The sequence below is a fragment of the Centruroides sculpturatus genome, unplaced genomic scaffold, assembly GCF_000671375.1.
Source record: "Centruroides sculpturatus isolate CEXI.00-Female unplaced genomic scaffold, Cexi_2.0 scaffold1109, whole genome shotgun sequence".
NCBI lineage: Eukaryota > Metazoa > Arthropoda > Arachnida > Scorpiones > Buthidae > Centruroides > Centruroides sculpturatus.
In genome coordinates this window covers 102,158-124,401 of record NW_019385423.1, presented here as the reverse complement: position 1 = coordinate 124,401, position 22,244 = coordinate 102,158, and the positions used below count along the sequence as shown (strand labels likewise).

The 22,244-nt window shown below is 30.7% G+C and overlaps 1 protein-coding gene across 2 annotated transcripts; it reads right to left on the bottom strand.

Annotated features, from left to right (window-relative positions):
- Window positions 1–2,508: 2,508 nt before the first annotated feature.
- On the bottom strand, window positions 2,509–20,927 carry LOC111638844 (transmembrane protein 164-like). Of its 2 annotated transcripts, none has more exons than XM_023384599.1 (3): window positions 8,943–9,110; window positions 5,853–6,203; window positions 2,509–3,159 (listed from the first exon to the last, which is right to left on the bottom strand). In XM_023384599.1, the coding sequence occupies exons 1-3, from the start codon at window positions 9,006–9,008 to the stop codon at window positions 3,031–3,033; spliced, it is 546 nt and encodes a 181-aa protein (XP_023240367.1). In that variant the 5' UTR covers window positions 9,009–9,110; the 3' UTR covers window positions 2,509–3,030. The 2 variants fall into 2 exon arrangements, with proteins under 2 accessions (XP_023240367.1, XP_023240368.1); XM_023384600.1 differs by lacking the exon at window positions 8,943–9,110 and adding an exon at window positions 20,822–20,927 and having other exon boundaries at window positions 2,513–3,159.
- Window positions 20,928–22,244: the final 1,317 nt, after the last annotated feature.

The following is a 22,244-nucleotide window of genomic DNA, read 5'->3' as shown; positions in this document are numbered from 1 at the left end:
AACACACAAGAATCAGCTAATGTCAAAATTATAATGTAAAAAAAATAAATTTGAATATATATTGTTGAGTATCATATACAGGACTGATCTTTGAGGAACATTTTTCAATATGCCAAACAATTGCTGGATTATAAATAAGACCTACTTGAACCTTTAACCGATGTGTATAGAAGTTAATCTTTCCAATACGAACATTTTCTTAACCCCTTCTGGGCTCTTCTTCAGATATAGCTGGATCGAACATCAAACAAAAAAATTTGAATACATCTGAACGCTGCTGAGTTTGAATCGCACTTCAATAGAGCGCGTGTAATTGTCACCACACCCCATATTCATCACCTAAAGTGGTTGGAAGAGATGGAAATTTTTAAGGCATACGACACATCCACATGTATTAATTCAAGAGACGAAATCAGCCTTTCCAAGGCATGGCAAAACGCACTACATACGGAGTAACAACGGTATACTATTTATTAAGTGTTAAAAAATAAAATAAAATAAAAGGTACTGGGGAACATGTGAGAACATTATTGGATAATTGTGTATCAATGGCACATTTTTTTAAATATCCTAATAATATCTTTCTCTTGAATATGGACATTTATCGTTATCTTCGAACACTTTCAAACTTTATCACGTGACGAAATAAATGAACGAACCATGCGATTCAAACTCAGCAGCGTTCAGATGTATTCAAATTTTTTCGTTTGATGTTCGATCCAGCTATACCTGAAGAAGAGCCCAGAAGGGGCTAAGAAAACGTTCGTATTGGAAAGATTAATTTCTATACACATCGGTTAAAGGTTCAAGTAGGTCTTATTTATTTTTACACAACCCAGTGCGCAGTTGCTGTTTTATAATTGCTGGATTAAAATCGGGCTACTTCACCTCTATTGTTTTTAATCAAATTTTAAATAATTTGGTACTAGTGATATATTGAGTGCCATATCTNGGGGCGCCTCTAATGTCCGTTATCAAACGGTTACAGGACAGACGGACAGTTGAATGGGTTATATATATAGATAATACCATTGAAAATGAAAAAGAAATAACATATGATGTGAATGACCACAAAGATATTGTGACGATAACCTGCAGAATTTGAAAGCGTTTTAAAGAGTAAGTGTCAAAGCTTACAAAAGCAGCAAACTAGTTGCACTAATAGAAACATGTTTCTGAAGTAGAATCTAAGACAGCAATAAACACATCATATCTCATGCTTAAATTCTACAACTCCCCATATTACTTGATAAGAGTGATATGTTGAATATTTGAACCTTCATAACTATATGGGGTGTGAGAAATTTCTGCAGGTATGCTATGATAATAATGACGATAATTCTCAATAACTACACACCTTTAAAAACCTAAAAATTCCAGTAAATAATAACTTTAATAGACAAACGTTTTTGATCTATTTAAAATTATTTACTGGAATTTTTAGGTTTTTAAAAATGTGTAGTTGTTTGTTTGTACATATCCAGTTTTGTGTAAGAAGTTAAAACATTTATATGAAGTTATGCTGGCAATTCTCAACAAGCAATGGAGGAAGTATGTTGTTCCTGAAAAAGTGAATGTTTCAGCATTATCTACTTAGTCCATACTTTCCAACCTCTAAATGCAAGAATCAAAAGATTATCAGTATCACCCTAGGAAAATTTCTATTCTATATAACTTTCAGTTTCACAACTCGGTAAGACAATACTGTCTTTCAGGATAAAATTATTCATGGACTTTGTAATTAAGCTGGTCTTAAACCCAAAATTGGCAAAGCACTTGAAATGCTTGATATTTACAAAACTTGAAAGGAGAATGCATAAATTGCAACCAACAAGAGGAAGATTAAGACAGTCTGAGGCTTGTGGTGGCACAAAGTTTGGGATGCCCCTAAAGTTTTACTTTTAACAAAAAAATTAAACACACACACAATTAATTGATCATTATTTATTACAAAACAAAACATTTTTCTAGATAGTATGCTAAAAAAAATGTTAATTAAAATTATTCTGACTATAAAATTTCCTTTTAAAATATTTTAAATAATATGCAATGGAATCTTGATTAATGAGCAAAATAAATTGTCAAAAAATGACTTGCTTAACAAGCAACATTTTGCATAACGAGTGGCTAGGAGAGAAGAAATCCTGGATTTTGCACATGCTACATCAGTCTAAGTTTTGCACTCGCATCTTAGTGTCACTTGTGATCACATATTTTTCCATACTTATGTTCAGACATATTACATATAATCAACAACAAACATAGTCTGTTATTTAATAAACACATCAAACGATATGCCATAATTCTTGGGCTATGTAAATATTAGAAATTAATTAATTTGACTAGAGGTAGGCAGTTATGCTGCTATCTTGTATTAAATTTAATGACAGATTCAAAATTAAATTTTAAAAATGTATAAGTAAAAAATTAATTATTTATAATTATTAAATTATAAGTAATTAATTTTTTGTTTTCTATAAATCAAAATTGCATTCTAGGTTGGTTCACTTTGTGCTAGAAGAAAAGCTGAAGATGATTCACACTCCTTAACAATGTTTATTGTATAATTTTCTTTGAATAAACTATACACATAAAATATTTGAGTATTTTTTTTGGCATGGAAGGCATTATCATATTTTACATTAACTTATATGGAAAAAATTGTTTCGCTTAATGACTGTTTCACATTACGAGTAAGACTCTGGAATGAATTATGCTCGTTAAGTGAGGTTCCACTGTAATTAGAAAATATGTATTAATTACTAAACATTTAAAGTAAAATAGGAACTTGAACTAATGAGTGATTTGAGTTTACATGACTAACAGTTTGATTGGCTAGGTAAAAGTAAACAAAAATGACTATTTCTAAGCAAACCGCATGTTCAGATTCATCATTTACATATATATATTTTTTCATAAAAATAGGATTACAGATTCAAGAGAGTATACTACACTTAGAATAGCAATAAGCAGGTTATTACTGTATAAATTTAAGGATGAACAATAGCAAGATGTTTTTAAACCTATCACTTAATGCATTACCTCACGAGTATTAAGTACTGGAAAGAATATTGCCAGAAGAGGACCATTTAAACAGTGGATTTGTATTCTGAAGAGAGTTGTTACCAAACGAGAAGGTGGAACCGAAAGCAGAAATATCTGAAAAAATAAATAAATAACTGTTTAAAAATTTTATAATAATATTTTAATCAAATAAACAATTCTTTAGTATTTATTTTATACACAATAATTTTCTGGAATATAAGAAGTCATTTTTCAGAAAAAATTACACATTACTGAAAGTAAGTATAACATCTTATCAGGATTATTTACATATTAACACTGTAATGACCATACAAAAATTTTTTTGGGCCAATTCAATCCTTTTTTTTCTATAAGGATTAAATTGGCCCAAAAAGTTCTTTGTATCATCATTACACTGTTCATATTATCATACATTGACTAAAAACAAATTTAGAAGTTTGTGTTTAAAACAATTCCATATCAAAGAAAAAAAATGAAGGATTATAATGAAGGATTATAATGATAATCTTTATCCTCATTTTAAGTGGCAGGAAAATTAACTTTTGAAATCTCTTCTATAGTTAAATCAGTCATTGCTTTCTTCAAACAGTAAATCATCTTCACTACCATCAATGGCATTACTAACGCTACAATTATTAAATTATTTAAGAATAAGTACAGTTTTACTGCATTCCGCAAGGTTTTAACCCATAAGATACACACTAGTTTTGGGAAAATACATTTTATACATTGACAAGTTAAATTTCTTTATTATGAAAAGAGAAGACACTGAGGTTGGCGTTACATGTGCATTTTTTTAATCGACCTCAGTCTCTTCTCTTTTCATAATACAGTATTTTAGTGTGACACTCATCCTATGGGTCACTAAATTTCTTTAAAAAAGTCCTTTTAAGTATCTAAATATTTCTTTGGAAGTAAATACATATTCCATTTTTAAAACAGAATCCTACCGATAGATAAAATCGGCTTGCAATAAAGATTAATTACTCCAAAGATCAATCTATAAATCTTTTGCAATCATGCTTGTAATATATCAGGTATTTCATAACCTCCCTCTTTCTGGTTCAAATGGAAAATTAACTTTTGTAAAATATTCTTCGTACAAATGAATGTATATAGTATTAAATTCTATATAGTCATTCTGCTGGAATAAATAAAAAAACAGAAGGATTTAAACTGACAAATATAACTTTGATAGAAGCTGCCTAGAATAAGGACAAATGTTAGAGCAATACTTTATAATGAAAAAGCTCACTTTTAAAGATAGATAAAACTATTAATTCATTTGCTAACAATGTTATTGTTAATAAAAGAGCATAAAGAATGTTTCTTAATCAAGTTGTAAAATTTATAACTTGTAAACTTGTATAAATGTTTGTTATTTTTATTGCTATTTTATCAACCAAGAAAAAAATTTGTATTATATCCAAGAAGAAATAACTAATTTTAATAGTTTGTGATTAAAACTCAAATATTACAAAAATGAAAAAAATTGTAATGAAGTAGTGGTGAAAAATCTAGATTTTCATAATTATAGTTTTTATGAAAACAGATGTGTTAGATTGAATTGGGTTGACAGAAGTAAACATTGCAAAATTTAGGCAATCTGCAAGAGGACTTTCGATCAGAAACTACCACAATTTAGGAGTTAAAGAAGTGTAGAAAACACGAACATTCATGTGGCTAGCCTGTTGGTCAAGAACAAACAATGCCATCTTGAAATATTTCAGAAAAATATATCATTTTGAAAGAAGCATAAAATCAAACTTCAGTTTTAAAAATATTAATTCAAAGTGTCTCAACGATTTCAGTACAGTAGACCCCCTATAACACGGGCTCATGTAAGACGGATTCGTTTTAGCAAAAGCAAAAATTCTGGGAGTTCTTGGAGCTTGAATAGTTGCATTCTGCATTTGTAAGAGTCTAGCCAATGGGGTTAAGGTGAATTTCCTATAACCAGAGATTACAAGAACACATCAGAAACACGGAATGCCGTACAGTACCCAGCAAATACTTAGTCTTTACAACATAGAGTCAAGAAATTCACCTTAACCCCATTGGCTAGACTCTTACAAATGCAGAATGCAACTATTCAAGCTCCAAGACGGATTCGTTTAACACGGAAGAAAAATTGCCATCATGTTCATATAACACGCTAAAAGAGACTCATATAACACGGTAAAAGAATGACACAGATTGTCACGGCCGACTCGTGTCTCGACAGGATTGGTCAAATCTGGACCGATAGCAGACATTGCATACACCATTGAGTTTAAATGAGCAGTGGACCTACTAAAAACCATTTATTATTTAACAGTCATAAAAATTATATTTATATTAATGATGTCTCCAAAGTTCAGTGAATTTTTCGCAGAAAAATAACTTATCAGGAAACATGCGCCTGCCATTCAATGAGCTGCTCCACGACAAAAACAAGCTTAAGTAATGGAGTCTTTGAATGGTGCACACTTGGCAAGTAATCCTACAATTTTTTCTTTATAGCATAGTTTATACAGATTATTCCCGAAAAATTATATGTGCTTTGGAAATGTTGAGTCATAGTCTAAAATTGATTAATTTTATGGAAGAAAACCTTGCAAACAGCCATAGCTGCTAAACTGCACACGTGCCGGGCTGTGATTGGCTAATGTATTTAAGTGACTCATACAACACGGAATTCATATAACATGGAACGTATCTACCGTGTTATAGGGGGGTCTACTGTATAATATTAACTAACTTAGCTTAAATCTATGAATGTGACTGTTAGCTTTAAAAACACAAATCTAAATAAAAACAACACTTACTTGTATCATAGTGACTACATGGCAAGGATTTAAAAAATATATCACTGTTTTAGATGAAAATTTGAAACCAATTTCCATTCCTAAAACTAAACACATCAGCATCAATAAAGATCTCCTGCCACCTCGATCTTGTTTTGAAATTTCTGGAACTGCCGGTATGTGAATTCTTCTTACGCCCCAATAAAGGTAAATTAATGCTAATATAGTGGCAAATATTGTTTCGTATAATCTTCTGTTGGGAGAAAGATACTTCACACAGTCTGGTCCACCGTTTCCTTCGATACTGTGATCTACACCACTGATAGCCCAGTCTGTCACGTTTCCAAGAGAAAACAACTGCATTTTCTTACACTGTATAAAAAATTTAAATTGAAAAAAGTTATTAAAATTTGTAAATAGCAACTTATGAGAAATACATCAATTATTATATATAATTAAGAAATTCTAATTAAATGTCAGGTTTTTTAAATTAGAAACTTTCTTTCAAAATTTAACATTGCATAAATCATTAAACTGGGAGAGACAGATAATATAACTACATTATAAACAGAATTTATGATAATACATTATTCAGAATATTTTAACAGTAATTTTTTTGTTGTTGGATTGTAATTTTCATATTGCAAACCCATACATTCCCATTATCATCTGTCCTTTATCTGGGAAAATGGTTTAGATAGATGAAAACAGAGCAGAAACTGTAACCAATTAACTGTATACGAACTTTAATTGGACCAGAAGTCACCCAATTTCACTTCAAAATTTTCTCAAGAACGGAAATTACATAGACAAAAATTGAGACTAGATATGAAAAGTTCAGCATCAGAAGCCCTGATTAACTATTGATAAAACAAACTTCCAATGGACCAGAAGTCATGTAATTTTTTTAAGTTAAAAAATGCTTAAAAATTTCAGCATGACATTGTGATGACATCACAATAATATGCATTCTATTAAATTACCAAATGATCGCCTAAATATCGGGCTATAATTAAATTATTGGAATAAAGTAACTGGCAAGCGCACCGCACAGCAAGCGGAGGTTGCGGGTTCAAGCCCCGTCCCGGGCCAGTTCTTTTATTCCGGAAGGTTCTAAAATTTATTTAATTAATTTATTTAATTTTAATTATTAATTTACTTAAGTGATGGCACCTAACGCCTACCTCTAATGTCAAATTACTTTATTCCAATCATTTAATTATAGCCCGATATTTAGGCAATCGTTTGGTAATTTAATATATACTATTCGGGATTTGTTATTTATATATGCATTCTATTTTTAAATACATATTGTGTGGAATCAAGAATTCTGATAAACAGACATTTCAATGTTAACAAGTTTGTATTACATGCTAACCAATATTTTGTATGATATCAAAGCGTGTCGTGGTTCCATGAATTCAATAACAATTATATTATGTCATTTATTTTAAAGCACACTGCTTCCCACTTTCCAAAGTCACACAAGCTAAAGTGGCAACATAACTCTCATCACAATTAAGAGCAGTTTTTAACTTTAATGTTGACCCCAATGCTTATGGAATCAATATTAATGTTATCATTGGAGGTATAAACCTCCAGGGATAAAGTCTACCAACTCTAATCCATACTGAAAAATGAGCATTGATTCTTCCTTCAAGCCATTGTGTTTCAATGAAGTATATATTTGGAGCAACTGACAAGTTTATTTTTTTATTTTTAAACATATCCAAATAAGATAAAGCACCGTAAAACAATGAAGAAAATATGAGCTTTGCCATTTGATGGTATGACCGTTGATGTGTTTTTTTTTTTGTAAAGCTTTTAAGTCCCTTCCACTTTGTATTAACAGAGTTAGACTGTATAGAGTATAATATTCACTTCTATATCTTAAAGCAGTTTTAAAGTTCTTTATCTCTAAAATAATATAAAAAGAAATATTATAATTTAAAATTATTATTATTATTATTATTATTTAAAAACTATTCCAGTTAACTTGATTATATTAAAATCATAAACGAAAAATAGTTTAAGTTAAATAATAAATTTCATCAATTAAAAAAAAATGTACTTCGCATTAATGCTGTCTTTGCGTAAACCGATGATATAATCTCAGTGTTTGACTGTATATATCACAACTTTTATTTAGGTATTTTACTAGTTTATTACTATAAAGACAGACGCACAAACCATCTGTACACATTTTAGTTCTTGAAATATACAGAAAAATTGAAAGCAAAATTACAGAAAATGTCCTCAGAAAGAATAATCAATATGTTATTTTTAAACTAATGAAAAATTTAAAAAAAGCAGTTTCTAAGAGTTAGACAATAGAATAAAAAAATAACACTATTCTATAGAATATATCAATATATTTGATTTTTTTTTTTAATTTTTAAACATATTTAAAATGATTAAGAATGTTATTAAAAGAATGTTAGGTTTACACCTAACCTAAGTGGAAAAATTTACTAACAAAAAAAGCTGGAGGAGATATTATTAATATATTGTCACAGAACAATGACAACACAGTTCAGACAAAGTAGTTCAATTTCTTCACAAAAACATAGCATTCAACTATAGTCTGTATATGAAAAGAATCAACTTAAAAGCAATGTCACGTATAATGTCATTTCAGTTAATTAAAGTAAATCAGCACATTCCCTAATGATGTCGGTGCTTTTCACTTAAAATTCACACTTTGCCTACCATATTATGTTATTTTCCCTCACTTGATGGCAGAACGACTTTTCCGTTAATTGTGTTAATGCATGCTATAAAAAAAATTAACTGTAAATAATTATGTATTTAACATCTACTATAGAAAACTTTGTTTTCCAATATCAAAACATGAAGCTTCTGTAACACTGTTTATAATGGTAGCGACATGTTTAACAAATGAAGAAACAAGAAGTAACTTGCCACAACTAAGCAATCAATAGCTGATGTTCATCAGTTGATTATTTCCATAGACCTAAGTTGATTAGTTTCACAGACAAACTATAACTATAGAATAACTTAATAATCCCAAAACCAAAAGAAATAATACAAAAATAAAGGAACTAAATCAAATAAATAAAAATATATATAGAATAACAAGATGTTGGAAACCTTAAAGCAGTGAATAACAGTCCTAGGTTCATATGATTCTAAAATTGAACTGATGCCCAAGCACATTCATGTTTATAAACATCCTTTCAAAAAGATGCAGTGGCCTCTATTCCTATTATTGGCTGAAAGCCACAGTGTCGAGAGTCCATTTCAATACCAACACATTACATTCTTTATAAACCTGTTCTAACAAACAAATATACAAATAGTGATAGTATATAAATAGTGACAAAATTGTTCTATTTATTAGTTTTTTAGCTATAATATTTAGTGACAAGACAAAATTATTTGTTTTGTCACTAAATATTACAGCTAGAAAACAAATTAATTTTTAAAACACACAAATTTGTAAAACAAATAGATAACACGCATTTTAATAAATAAATATATGTACCAAATACGGTACAGAAACTTTAAATTATGTATTTATTCACCGTTTTTTGATTTATGTGCGGCACTACTAATCCAAATTTTTCACTAATCTAAACAACCCTGTACAATAACTGATCTGGATTAGAGTGTACTGTGCTAAAATCAGTAAGACTTTATTCATTGTGTGAAGATTTTTGTTAAGTGTTCAATAATAAATATATCTTAAAATAATATTTTAACAATTGTATGATTAATAAATTATTACTTTCACGTATTTTCAGTTTGATGTTTTGCTCTGGATTTATCCAGTCAAATGTTCAAAAGATCTGTTAGAACACACTGATATCGGTGTTCCATTTTAGGTTTAGATTCCGATAGTGTGATATATAATCCCGACAAACATTTAAAGTTGTAATAAAAAGTGTACTCCTTAATTAATGTGAGAATGACTCCAAGTTCTTTAAAAATAAAACAAGTACAAAATTTTGTACATCTCCTGACGATGGACCTGGTAGTCCGAAAGTGCTAGAGTGTAATTTGTAAGTAGTTGTAAGCTGTAGCAGTTATTTTGTTTTTTTTTTTTACTCCTTAATCTTTTTAAATGTCTCAATTTCTCCAAATTACTCATGAAGTTGTCTCAGTTGTGTAAATGATATAAAATAATTTACTACTTTTGACTACTTTTAATGACACACTAATAATAGATATTGCAAACACTCAAACTAAATTTATCCACATTTTTTACAAAAGTTGTAATAATTTATTAAACTGTATTTAATTCACAAACTTTTTAAAATATCTTCATATTCAACAATAGCCAACACTTGAACATTATTTAGAATCTGGCAAGACATTTTATTTCTTTTTTTTGTTAATCAGTCTAACTGCTGTAAAAATAAAGTTTAGAACCTGACATTAGTTACTGTCAAAGCTTTCTACTTGTTTTGGGTTTTAGCTGATTGTATCATAAACATTATTTAAATTTGAATTATTATTTTGTCTATCAAAACTTTGAAAATGTTTCATTGTGTGTGTAACTGCTATATTAATGTTATCACAAAGCTATACAATTTGGCACTATACCCGATATTAAAAAAAAACCGACTTTTATAATCTAAATTTAGCATTTAATGTTAAAAAAAGTATTTTATTTGCAGTCTTCTCTTACTAATTTTTTATTTGATAAATCAAATTTAACAGCCTTTTCTTTCATTTAACATTTTGAAATGAGATAATTTATGAATCACTTTATACATTTATATCAGTTATGATTTCTAATTATGAAGCAGGAATATGAAAAATGATTAAGATGGCTTTATTCTCCTGCAGTGCTGTAACTAGGGTGGTGTCAGTGGTGCCCAGGCACCAGGGTGCAGAAATGACCTGGACCAAGTTTTCAGTCATAGTTTTGGGGCGTAATTACAGAAGCTCACACCGGGCGCATAAAAGGCTAGTTGTGGCACTGTTCTCCTGTATCATTTTCTGCAGTTTTGGAAATCAAGATGAAAAGATTGTTGCACTTAAAAAATCCTAGTATTTTCAGTTCTTCCAGTTCATCCTTGGTGGTACCAACATTTGTGAGAAAATAAACAAAACAAGTTATAACAGAACTAGATGATTTAGCTTCATTCTAATCAAATTTATACTAAATTAAAATGTTTTGTATTCAATCATTTATATATTTAAATAACTTTTGTCTCTGCTTCTCTAAGTTTTCTTAAAAATATTTGAGCAAGAATATTTTTTAAAATGTTCAAGAAACTCAGCTAAAGCTAAACCAAAGCAATTTGGTAACATTCATCTTCATACAAATAATGGACTTATTAATAGTTAAACTATTTTGTGTTTAAATCTGATTTAAGATTGTTGAAATTTATGTCTGGATTTAAACTTTTCTATAAGGTATAAATATTTATTTTCAATATTTTAAATCATATTACATTATACAGTAAAACTTATTTATGTCGGACATCTTTCAATTTCATAAGTGTGTCCAATTTAGATATACGTCCGAGATACAGAGCGAGCAGTTTTTCTTCTGAAAGCGTGAAAATTAATCTAAATTTGCTAGAATAGTGTGCATTCTAAAATATGTCTAACAGCTAATTTCCTTCTATTGTCATCGGTGTAGTTCAGGTTAAATTTTTATCAAATAATTCCAAAACATTGTGAAGTAGTATCACTCCTACTAATTCTATTTCCATTTAGTTATATAACAATATTTTCCAGTTAGATATGGACTTGTTTTTATTCTTGTATAAAATGTATTTAGTTTTTAAATAATTTACTTGTAATTTGATTGGAATAAAATAATTCCAAATTGTCAACAACAAAGAATTCATATCAGAAATCATTTTAAACACACAAGAATCAGCTAATGTCAAAATTATAATGTAAAAAAAATAAATTTGAATATATATTGTTGAGTATCATATACAGGACTGATCTTTGAGGAACATTTTTCAATATGCCAAACAATTGCTGGATTATAAATAAGACCTACTTGAACCTTTAACCGATGTGTATAGAAGTTAATCTTTCCAATACGAACATTTTCTTAACCCCTTCTGGGCTCTTCTTCAGATATAGCTGGATCGAACATCAAACAAAAAAATTTGAATACATCTGAACGCTGCTGAGTTTGAATCGCACTTCAATAGAGCGCGTGTAATTGTCACCACACCCCATATTCATCACCTAAAGTGGTTGGAAGAGATGGAAATTTTTAAGGCATACGACACATCCACATGTATTAATTCAAGAGACGAAATCAGCCTTTCCAAGGCATGGCAAAACGCACTACATACGGAGTAACAACGGTATACTATTTATTAAGTGTTAAAAAATAAAATAAAAGGTACTGGGGAACATGTGAGAACATTATTGGATAATTGTGTATCAATGGCACATTTTTTTAAATATCCTAATAATATCTTTCTCTTGAATATGGACATTTATCGTTATCTTCGAACACTTTCAAACTTTATCACGTGACGAAATAAATGAACGAACCATGCGATTCAAACTCAGCAGCGTTCAGATGTATTCAAATTTTTTCGTTTGATGTTCGATCCAGCTATACCTGAAGAAGAGCCCAGAAGGGGCTAAGAAAACGTTCGTATTGGAAAGATTAATTTCTATACACATCGGTTAAAGGTTCAAGTAGGTCTTATTTATTTTTACACAACCCAGTGCGCAGTTGCTGTTTTATAATTGCTGGATTAAAATCGGGCTACTTCACCTCTATTGTTTTTAATCAAATTTTAAATAATTTGGTACTAGTGATATATTGAGTGCCATATCTTATTAAATTTAATAATTCAAATTAAATTAACATTAATAAATAATTTAGAATAGTATGGAAGAAAAGAATCGGCCTGGAGTCAGACCCGAACCTACAACTCCCGCTTACCATGCGGACGCGTTGCCACCAGCACCATTTAATTAAATTCTACATGTGCTCCCACTGATTTAGAATTTAATTAAAAATAATAGCGGTAAAATAGCACAATTTAATCTGGCAATCATTTGACATTGAATAATTATTATTAACTTTTACACTATTTTTTTTTTTTTTCAAAATAATTCTTTAACTAAATAAATATCTTTCCTTTTGTACTAATTCAATTTAGTTAATATTTTTGCTTCTTTGGGATTACCAATACAGTAGAGTCTCAAAAACTTGGCACTCAATAACCCGGCAGTCCGGATAACTCGGCCACACCCTGGCAGGGAAAAAAAATCCTTAGTTAATTAATTTTCATTATAGACAGCTTTATGCCTCAAAGTATTTTTCTGAGGTCTGTCTTATCGGGTAAATTACTGTACACAGTGTATTCATTAATTTTCATTTTCATGTAGTAAAGGCTCTATGCCTTCATAAAGGACGTACTTTTCCTTTGTTTAAGGGTATTTGGGCAGTTTATTCTCTGTTGTATTCTCAAGTAAACAATACATACAAGTACAGTACAGTATTTTCTGAGGAAACACTCATACTTATTTTTTTTAACCCCATTCCCGATAACCCGGCATTTTCACAAACTCGGCCACCCTTCGGTCCACATTAGGCCAAGTTTGAGACTCTACTGTATTTAGGTATTTATATCAATGCAATTCAGTAAACTGATTATGCAACTTAACTGGTTTTTCAAGACTTTTTTGAGTTGAAAGATTAGGAGTCTTGAAAAACCGGTTAAGTTACATCAGTTTATTGAATTGCATTGACGCAAACGCCTAAATAGTTATTCACCATATCAAATGCTTTCAAGAGATCTAAAGACAATTATATCATATAATTGAAAAATAAAGTTCATTGGTTAGATGGGTACAGTAATAAACAATCACATCTTTAGAAGAGTTATTTGTTCTATATAAATATTGATTACATTTATTTAGTTGATATTTATTTAAAAACATTCAATTTAATACGAAATATTCTATCATATATCTAACTAATTATCAAAGTTACAATAATAGAATTTCATTCTGTGTTACCATAGTAATAAACAGGATTCTTACTCAAATTTTTGTTTTAAATTCCATGACTTTCTCTGATTTCTTCTGACCAACTTTGTACAAATTCCCTGACCCCCATGTCCCTTACAATATGTTATATTGAAAAAACAAAACAGCATTTGGCTTACTATGCACATTTGCTATTGCTTCTCCAACTTTTTAATTGTATTTTCTAATTAAACAGCTATATATTTTTTATAATTGCTAAATTATTAAAACTAAAAACAAAATGTTTTATTAGAATTAAAGTAGTTTATTCTGTTATTGATCCATAACCATAAATCTACATGGCTTCGGAAAAAAATCATTTATTATTCATTAACAAATCCTGTATGATCCATGTACAAAAGTATATATTTATTAAATTTATCCATTAATAAATTTCCTGAACTTTATAAAATATTTATAAACTGGGAGAAAAATATCAAATTGTTTTGTTATGCAATTGAATTATTAACATAAAAAATGATAAATAATATAAATTTAAATGGCATTTATCTTTTTTCTACTTTGTAAATTTTTCGGGAAATTTTGTGTGTTTGGGAGAAACTTTGAGTCTTGAAAATATTCTACACTCCTTCTCAAGTTGTATTGTACCACAAAATTTCTTACTGCCTCAGACAGCTATGCTTAGTCAACCATATTGTCAGAAGAAAAATAATAAGGCAGTCAAGGAGGCAAATTTCCTGACTTTTTCCCAATACTAATAAAAAAAATGATTTTTTCCTGACTTTCCATGTGCATAGAAACTATATATAAAAAAGTTTTTTTGGATTTGGTTCTAATATAATTTGTACTGCAATCCACATTCATTGTAAAATTGGGTATAAATCTTACTTTGTACACTTTCTGCTAGCACACTTTTCTCAAAGACACTTATCACATTGGATTAAACACTGAACAGGAAGGCTACGATACATAATTTCTCAGATATCGAGAAATAAATACATAGGATTATTCTGCAAAATAAGACATCAGACAAGAAAAGATATCAGAATAATACATTTCTGTTCATTTTTAAAGAGTTTTTGATGTATTAACAACTTCTAAGACAGTGTACAGCATGCAATCATACTGAAATGAATAAAGCCTAAGCTGAAACTTCTCCAGGATAAGAAGACACTAAGCTTATCTTACACACTTTTCCAGCACAGACTTTAATAAAACAAACTTTTCTGGCATTCTCGATAAATTTTGTTCCGTAACCTGACAGTCTTAACTAGAGATTCATCTTTGGCATAAGACATTCTTTGATGTAATTACATCTTTTGAAATTGTAACAGTGATGATTTCAAAAGATGTAATTGTATCAAAGAACGTCTTGTTCTAACATAGAATCTCTTATTAAATTTCGTTCTGTAACCTGACAAAGGCTTATCATGCTGAAAACATTTTTATTAAACTCTGTGCCAGAAAAGTTTGGGTCTAGTCTCTTCTCATACTGAAATGCACATGACGTAGAATGTCTCTTGGATTTTATTACCTAAATTTCATAGAGCATATGCATTTCTCAGTACATTTTTTGACTAATGTTTATATATATATATATTAATTTTTTACTCTTCCTGTTTTGAAGACACTAAAAGGTTTATTTAAAATTATTTTCATACGTTTGACTAGACCCAAAATGACATTCGTCTCTCTGAGTGATGAGCCTGACATATCTGTGACAAACTGCCAACAAAAAAAATTTGAGATTTCCCAACTCAGATTTGAATCAAAATCTCCAAGATGACAACAGGCTACTTGATGCCTTGATAATCTATTTTTATATAGAAAAAAATTATATTCACATCAATACAATATTTTTAACAAAACAATGTCTGAATGAAGTCTTATAATGCCAAATAACATTCATACAATGTTATAATTTTGAGAAAATGAACAAAGTGTCAAAAAAATAAATGCATGTCTGTCAGATATTGCTGGCCCTGAACAGCATAATGTCATCATTTCAAAACCTCTTATAACAAAGCCTAGACATGATTTTGTAGCATCACTAACAGTAAGCAATGAATTCTATAATTTACAGAAGTTCAGAGACATGTTTTAAGAATGTATTGCAATTCATTCCTTGATCTTTATTGTATATTTTTCCACTTTTTTTTCCTGTTAAAAAATTATTTTATTGCTGTATATTATTTGCCATGCATTGTAATATTTATGATAAGACAGAGAACATATTATATACAAAGCAACTGCTAAAAATCATATTAACTGTTTGGTGATTAGAAAGAGATATTTTAAGCATTTTACATCTTAATATGACCGTTTGTTACTTATATATAAATATTGTATTGTGTTTTCATTACATTTTAGAACTTAATTACTTTTATGTTCACAGCTTGTAAATGCCAAGGCATAGACTCTCCAGACACTATTTGGGATATGCTGAACCCATGCTATCATCATCTAGTCTTAACTGGACCCATCATGCTCAAGCAGTTTTGTCAGATGATGCATATTTCACAAAGGGGTGAATGACAACCTCATCACATGTTTAGGATATGTGGACATGTTTAATAGGGTTGCAGTCTGATGAGTTTGAGGTCAAGGCAGTGTGCGGAATTCATTGTCACGTTCCTCCAATCATTCCTGAGTGAGCCTCACCTGGTCATACAGTACATTATCATATTGAAACATGGCACCATTTTCAGGGAACACAGCTTGGAGATACAGGTGCAGATGATCACCTAACAGGTCCCTGTATTGTTCACCATTCAAGGATTGTGGGATGACAACAAATTAATGGCCCTAGGCCTTGATACCTTCAGCTTATGTAATCCCCAACTGTGCAACCAGGGGATGCAGCTTCATGCTGTTTATGCCAAATTTGGACCAGCTATCAGTGAGGTTTGGCATGAAATGGGACTAGTCATTGCATACAACTTTCTTCCACATATTCAGGTCCAATGATGTCTTTCCCTTGCTCATTGCAAAGCATTGTTTGTGATGATGCATAGTCAACAGGGGCACTTATGAAAGTTGATAGTTATTGAACCTTGTTGATGCATGGTCATTGTTGAAACACCTTTGTCTTGTCCACTGTTGTATTTGCAGGTAAGACATTCCACTGTGGCACATCTATCTTCAGATACCAGTCTTGACACATTATGTTCACCTGAGATCAATCATGTGGCCGGCTGCTGTGTGATCTGGTGAATGTTTGTGTATGATCCATCCACTCGTGGTAAACTCTGAACGGCATGTTACAAAAACAACCAATAAATGTTGCTATTTTGGAAATACTGGCATATGCCCTCTGGATGCTAATGACCTGGCTGCACTCAAAATTGCCCTGTTTGTCCATGACTAGGAAGTATTGCTTTCTGCTATGCAAATAACCGGTCAACAGGTCATGATTGCAGCAAATTATAACATAGCAAATACAAGATATCTCTCTATTACATCTGAGACGGTGCTGGCATGGTGTTCTGAATATAGTAATGGTTCAGTATAAACAACTTTAAAGTTCATTTATGGACTTCCCTGTATTCAGTTTACTATTTCTATTTATTTTTTTCTTTTGAACATTTTTGACTATTCATTTTGGTATTTGAGGCAGTCAACTTGTCACCTCAACTATAAAACTGGCCCGGTTTATACTGTCATGACCATTCACGTATTGCTTTCATGATAGGTTGCAACTTTCAGTTTGAAAAACACATATATAATTATATTATAATGTATTCCAACCTCTGCACTTTATAGTTTCTATATACATGGTTCCTACTCAAATTTTTGTTTTAAATTACATGACTTTCCCTGACCAACTTTGTACAAATTCCCTGACCCTCAAGTCCCTTACGTTATGGCACATTAAAATAAAACATCACTTGACTTACTATACACATACACTATTGCTTCTTCAACTTTTTAACTGGTTATTTTTTCTAATTAACAGTGACATACTTTTTATAATCGATGAATTAATAAAATTAAAAATAAAATAAGAAAGATAGAATTATTGTATGTCTTAGCTACATAAAACCAAAATGTTTTATTAAATAAAAGTAATTTATCCTGTTATTAACCCATAACTATAAAACTTCATGGCTTTGAAAAAAGAAAAAAGCCATTATTTATTAACAAATTCTGTATAATCCACCATGTAAAAAAGTATAAATTTATTAAATCTGTCCCTTAATAAATTTTCTAAATTTCTGACAACTGCTACTTACCAACTGGTTATTATTATATAAAAATCAACACAACAAACACCTAAAATGCCAGAGAGAATATTAAACACAAAGTGCGAATATTTTCGTCCGTGTTAAACGGACATCGTCAGGCAAGCAAACTTTTGCGTTGTGTTGATTTTTATTTACTAAACTTTATAAAATATTAATAAACTGGGAAAAAAGTTTCAGAAATCAAAAATTGTTTTGTTATACAATCAGAATTAAAATGAAAAATAACATTAATTTAATTGGTATTTATCAAGTTATTCATCACTTTTGGTTCTTTGTTATCATTTTTTTTCATTAGTTCATTAACACCTGCTTCAAATTAAAAGTGTAAATTGTGAGAGAAAGAGAATTAAAATATTTCAAAAAATTTTTATCAACGTTAATACAACAGTTTTAAAATTTAAAAATAACAATTGATATTGTTGTATGCTATAATTTTGGGAAAATTTTGGATCCTGAAAATATTATGCTTTTATAAGTTGCATTGTACCACATACTTCTTACTGCCTGCAGACAGCTACACATGGTCAGCCATCCTATCAGCAAATAAAATCAACAACTCAACCAAAAAAACAAATTCCCCGACTTTCTATGACTTTTCTGAACACTAATGAAAATCCCTGACTTTTCAGGTGCATAGGAACCCCCATATATAATGTATCTAATATTTAACCATGTTGGTAGATTTAATTTCTTCCTGTAATATGATGTGTAGCTATCTAAAATTGCTGTATGTATTGTTTTTTGTTCATTTATCTCATGATCTATTCTAAAACAGAGTTGTTGAGTTGTAGTCACAAGAGTGAGGTGTGAAAAAGATGGGTGTTTTCAGCTATGTATTAGTGTTGCGAGTTAGTTCACTTCTGGTTGCAGAGCAGACTATGGGAAGGTTATGAAGCTGACATGTCACAGGTCTTAAGAAATTTTTTTTCATCCGAATTGTAAAATCTGTAATGCAAAATATCAGTTTTTCATAGATCACCATTCTATAGTTAGATTAGGTTAATTGTGTTGCTCTGATACCTAATAACTATAAACAGAAGTGGTTGATTTAAGTGGTTTGATGGGATATGACAATGCAACTTGTGGATGATCTGTCAAAGGAGATACCTCCCAAGAGGAGTAACTGGCCCTATTTAAGATGTGGAGTTTCATAGATTTATTTTTCCATACATGCCAGTCTGTAAATGAGGCACAAATCTACGGCCAATCACCAGTATTCATCTACTTGGATACTCCAATGTGAATGTCCTGAGCAAAAATCATACCTTTCAGGATCACTGACAAAGACATCTTTGATACAACACTAACTTATTGGTATGCCATCAAGAATTGTGTACACACAAGTTCAAAGATTGAGAACCAATGATCTATTATAAATACATTGAATTCTTTTGCAATATTTATAAGAAAATACTTGCTTTTTTATTCTTTCAGACAATTGTTAAATGGAAAAATAATTCAATTTAATTAAAAAACAATATTTTTATATTTTTATTATATTTTTGTTATATTTTTTCCTCTTCCTATCTGCATTTGTCTATCATCTAAATATAACAATGATCAAACAATTTATGTTTATCAAATGACGACCCTGACATAATTATACTATCTATATAATGCATCTATTTATATTGATGATATTCAACAACATACGAATTACTATCCGATAGACAGAGCAGAAGACTCAGACTAATTTCATTAATTTTTTCCTTACTTCCACAAAAATTTGGTCCACAACACTAAACTCCCACTACAGATATGCCAAAGAAGTAAAAATTCCTCACAGAACTGAAACTCCAACACATAATACAAAACGAAAAGAAAAGAAAACAAACATTTTTAATTACCTCGAGCAACCATCGTCGGGCTACAAGAACGATTCGGAAACGGAACGTTCTACTTAAAATATAAACGAAACTTATTTCACCCAAAGGGGACCTCCAAACGAAGCCGAAAACATTTACAATCGAAAACTCAATGTGCCGCAAGTCGTAGGATAGGCACATATTTACTACTACATAAAAATACAACGTCCTATCAGTAGCTGGCAAACACGCGGTTTCACCAAGATGTAAATTAATCTTTATTTTCAGTTTAGATTAGTTATAAAATTATACAATTAACAATCTTTGTCTTTCTTTAATCATAACGCAAACCGAAAACAGAGATATTTACGGACCAAAAACAATAAAGAAGACGTAAAGTAATGTAGAATTTCAAGCTAAACAACGCGCGGCATGCAAACCGAACCGGAAACATTAAACATTCCGGTCACCACCGGCAACCGAAAACTAAATTATTAAGCGAACCAAAATAAAATACCATTTCTTCATTTAATGTACGGAAGCGGAAAATTTATTTCGATCAATAACTAGTGCATCAAAGACTTCCCATCTCGCGTGCAAATTGCCTATTTCGAGTTAATCAAATATTGTTCTTTTTTAGTTACGCAATACACTCCGTCCTCGAATTATGCATTTATGTATTATAAATGCATAAGGAAAACGCATGGAGTCAAAACACATTCCAACAAAGGGGGGAGGGAGGGTTCGGGCCGTGTTTAATTTCGGCCTAATTAATTTTCGTAAAGAGAGTTGTGTGTATCGAAAACAATTAAAACCTTGTGTGTAATTGTGTGTTAACGTCGTACACGGAGTACACTTGTCCTCAAAACACGGGAAGAAGACGGCAGAGACCCCCTTCGATTAACAGTTGATAATACCGGAGTATTGTTCTACGTCACAAATGTCAACATTACAAAGAACTGACACTTTCGATACAGAAAAATAACACTCTTACCGATCACAGTCGTCCTTACGACGGAAAAAAAAAATTGACACTTTCGTTCCAAACTCGATCGACTTTTATTTACTCGACCAATCCATTTCTACAAAACGCCGTCTGGTGTCGCCACGGGGAAACAAAGTTAAAGGCCATTCGACGTGTTATTTTGAGGTGTAATTATCGAAAACGAAGCCGTTAATAATTGTGGAGTAAAGAAATAAATAATGTTATGCCGTATTGTATTATTCTATTAATTAAATGTATTTAATAAAAGCAAAAAGGGATGCGTAATCGATGGCGCGATTAATTATCGTATGGGCGAAAAGGGCTATAACGCGCCATTGTGTGAGTGACGCGTAGATCTGTACGGAAATTTAATCCAATCGAATTATGTTTTACAAATTACGGTTTACGTTATTTATGGTTAATAATTTGATCTTTCGTTAATTACGCTTTCCACGGAAGAAAAATACTTTTTGTATAGAATTACTGACGTATTGTTCGCATTTTTTGTCGCGTTTGTATTTTTTTTTTTTTTCGTTTTATAAAAAGTAAGGTAATAATAAAATGCTTAAATAAATCGACCTTAAAATTCTCCGCTCGAGCAACGGAGTGGAAAGTCATTAGACTTCCAAAGGGCGGATCTTTCTATAATGTCAATGGAATAAAAAAGCTTAACTAGACCTTGGAAACGTTGTCGTCTTGTGTAAAATCTTATCTTCAAATACGGAGCAATTTCAAGTGTGATGAAAAATACCTCTAAAAAAGCCTCGAGATTGTTATGAACTTATTATCAACCAAATAATAGCATTAATTAATTAAACTACTGTACCATCGAAGGCAGGAAGAACGATTAAGGTCATAGGCGTAGCGAGGGGGGAGCCTGGGTGGGCACGGCCCCTCCCAGGGAACCTGGTGCCCCCCCCCAGGAAATCACAGCCGAAAAAGTGTTGAGTCGGTTTGTAAACACCTAAAGCTAAAATAAAAGTTTTGAATACTAAAAAAAAAAAGTGAACGGCTTGCTCGGTGCCCAATAATGAACAATAATTTGAAATAATTCAATTTTGTGTCAGGTTGGCCTCCACTAGGCCCCCATAACAAAACTCTGGCTACGCCCATGATTAAGGTATGTAGCAATCGAATCCAAATGAGTTGAAAAACCTTAGGAATTTTTCGGGGTTGTCCATTCTAATATATTGGGTTCCATCCTTAACAATCCGGCCTCCCATTGTGAGTCTGGCTAAACCCATAATACTTGCTATGGGTTTGACCAGACTTGCTATGAAGATCCTCTTAGTACCCACAGAGTAAAGTGGAAAGACTTTAAGAAAAAAATAAAAACTTCAGTAATAATCATAACAAATTATGGCAGATTTTCGCAGTTTTTATCTAAAAGAAACTCTTTTCTACCCTAACTTATTTCTAAATTCATTAAAAT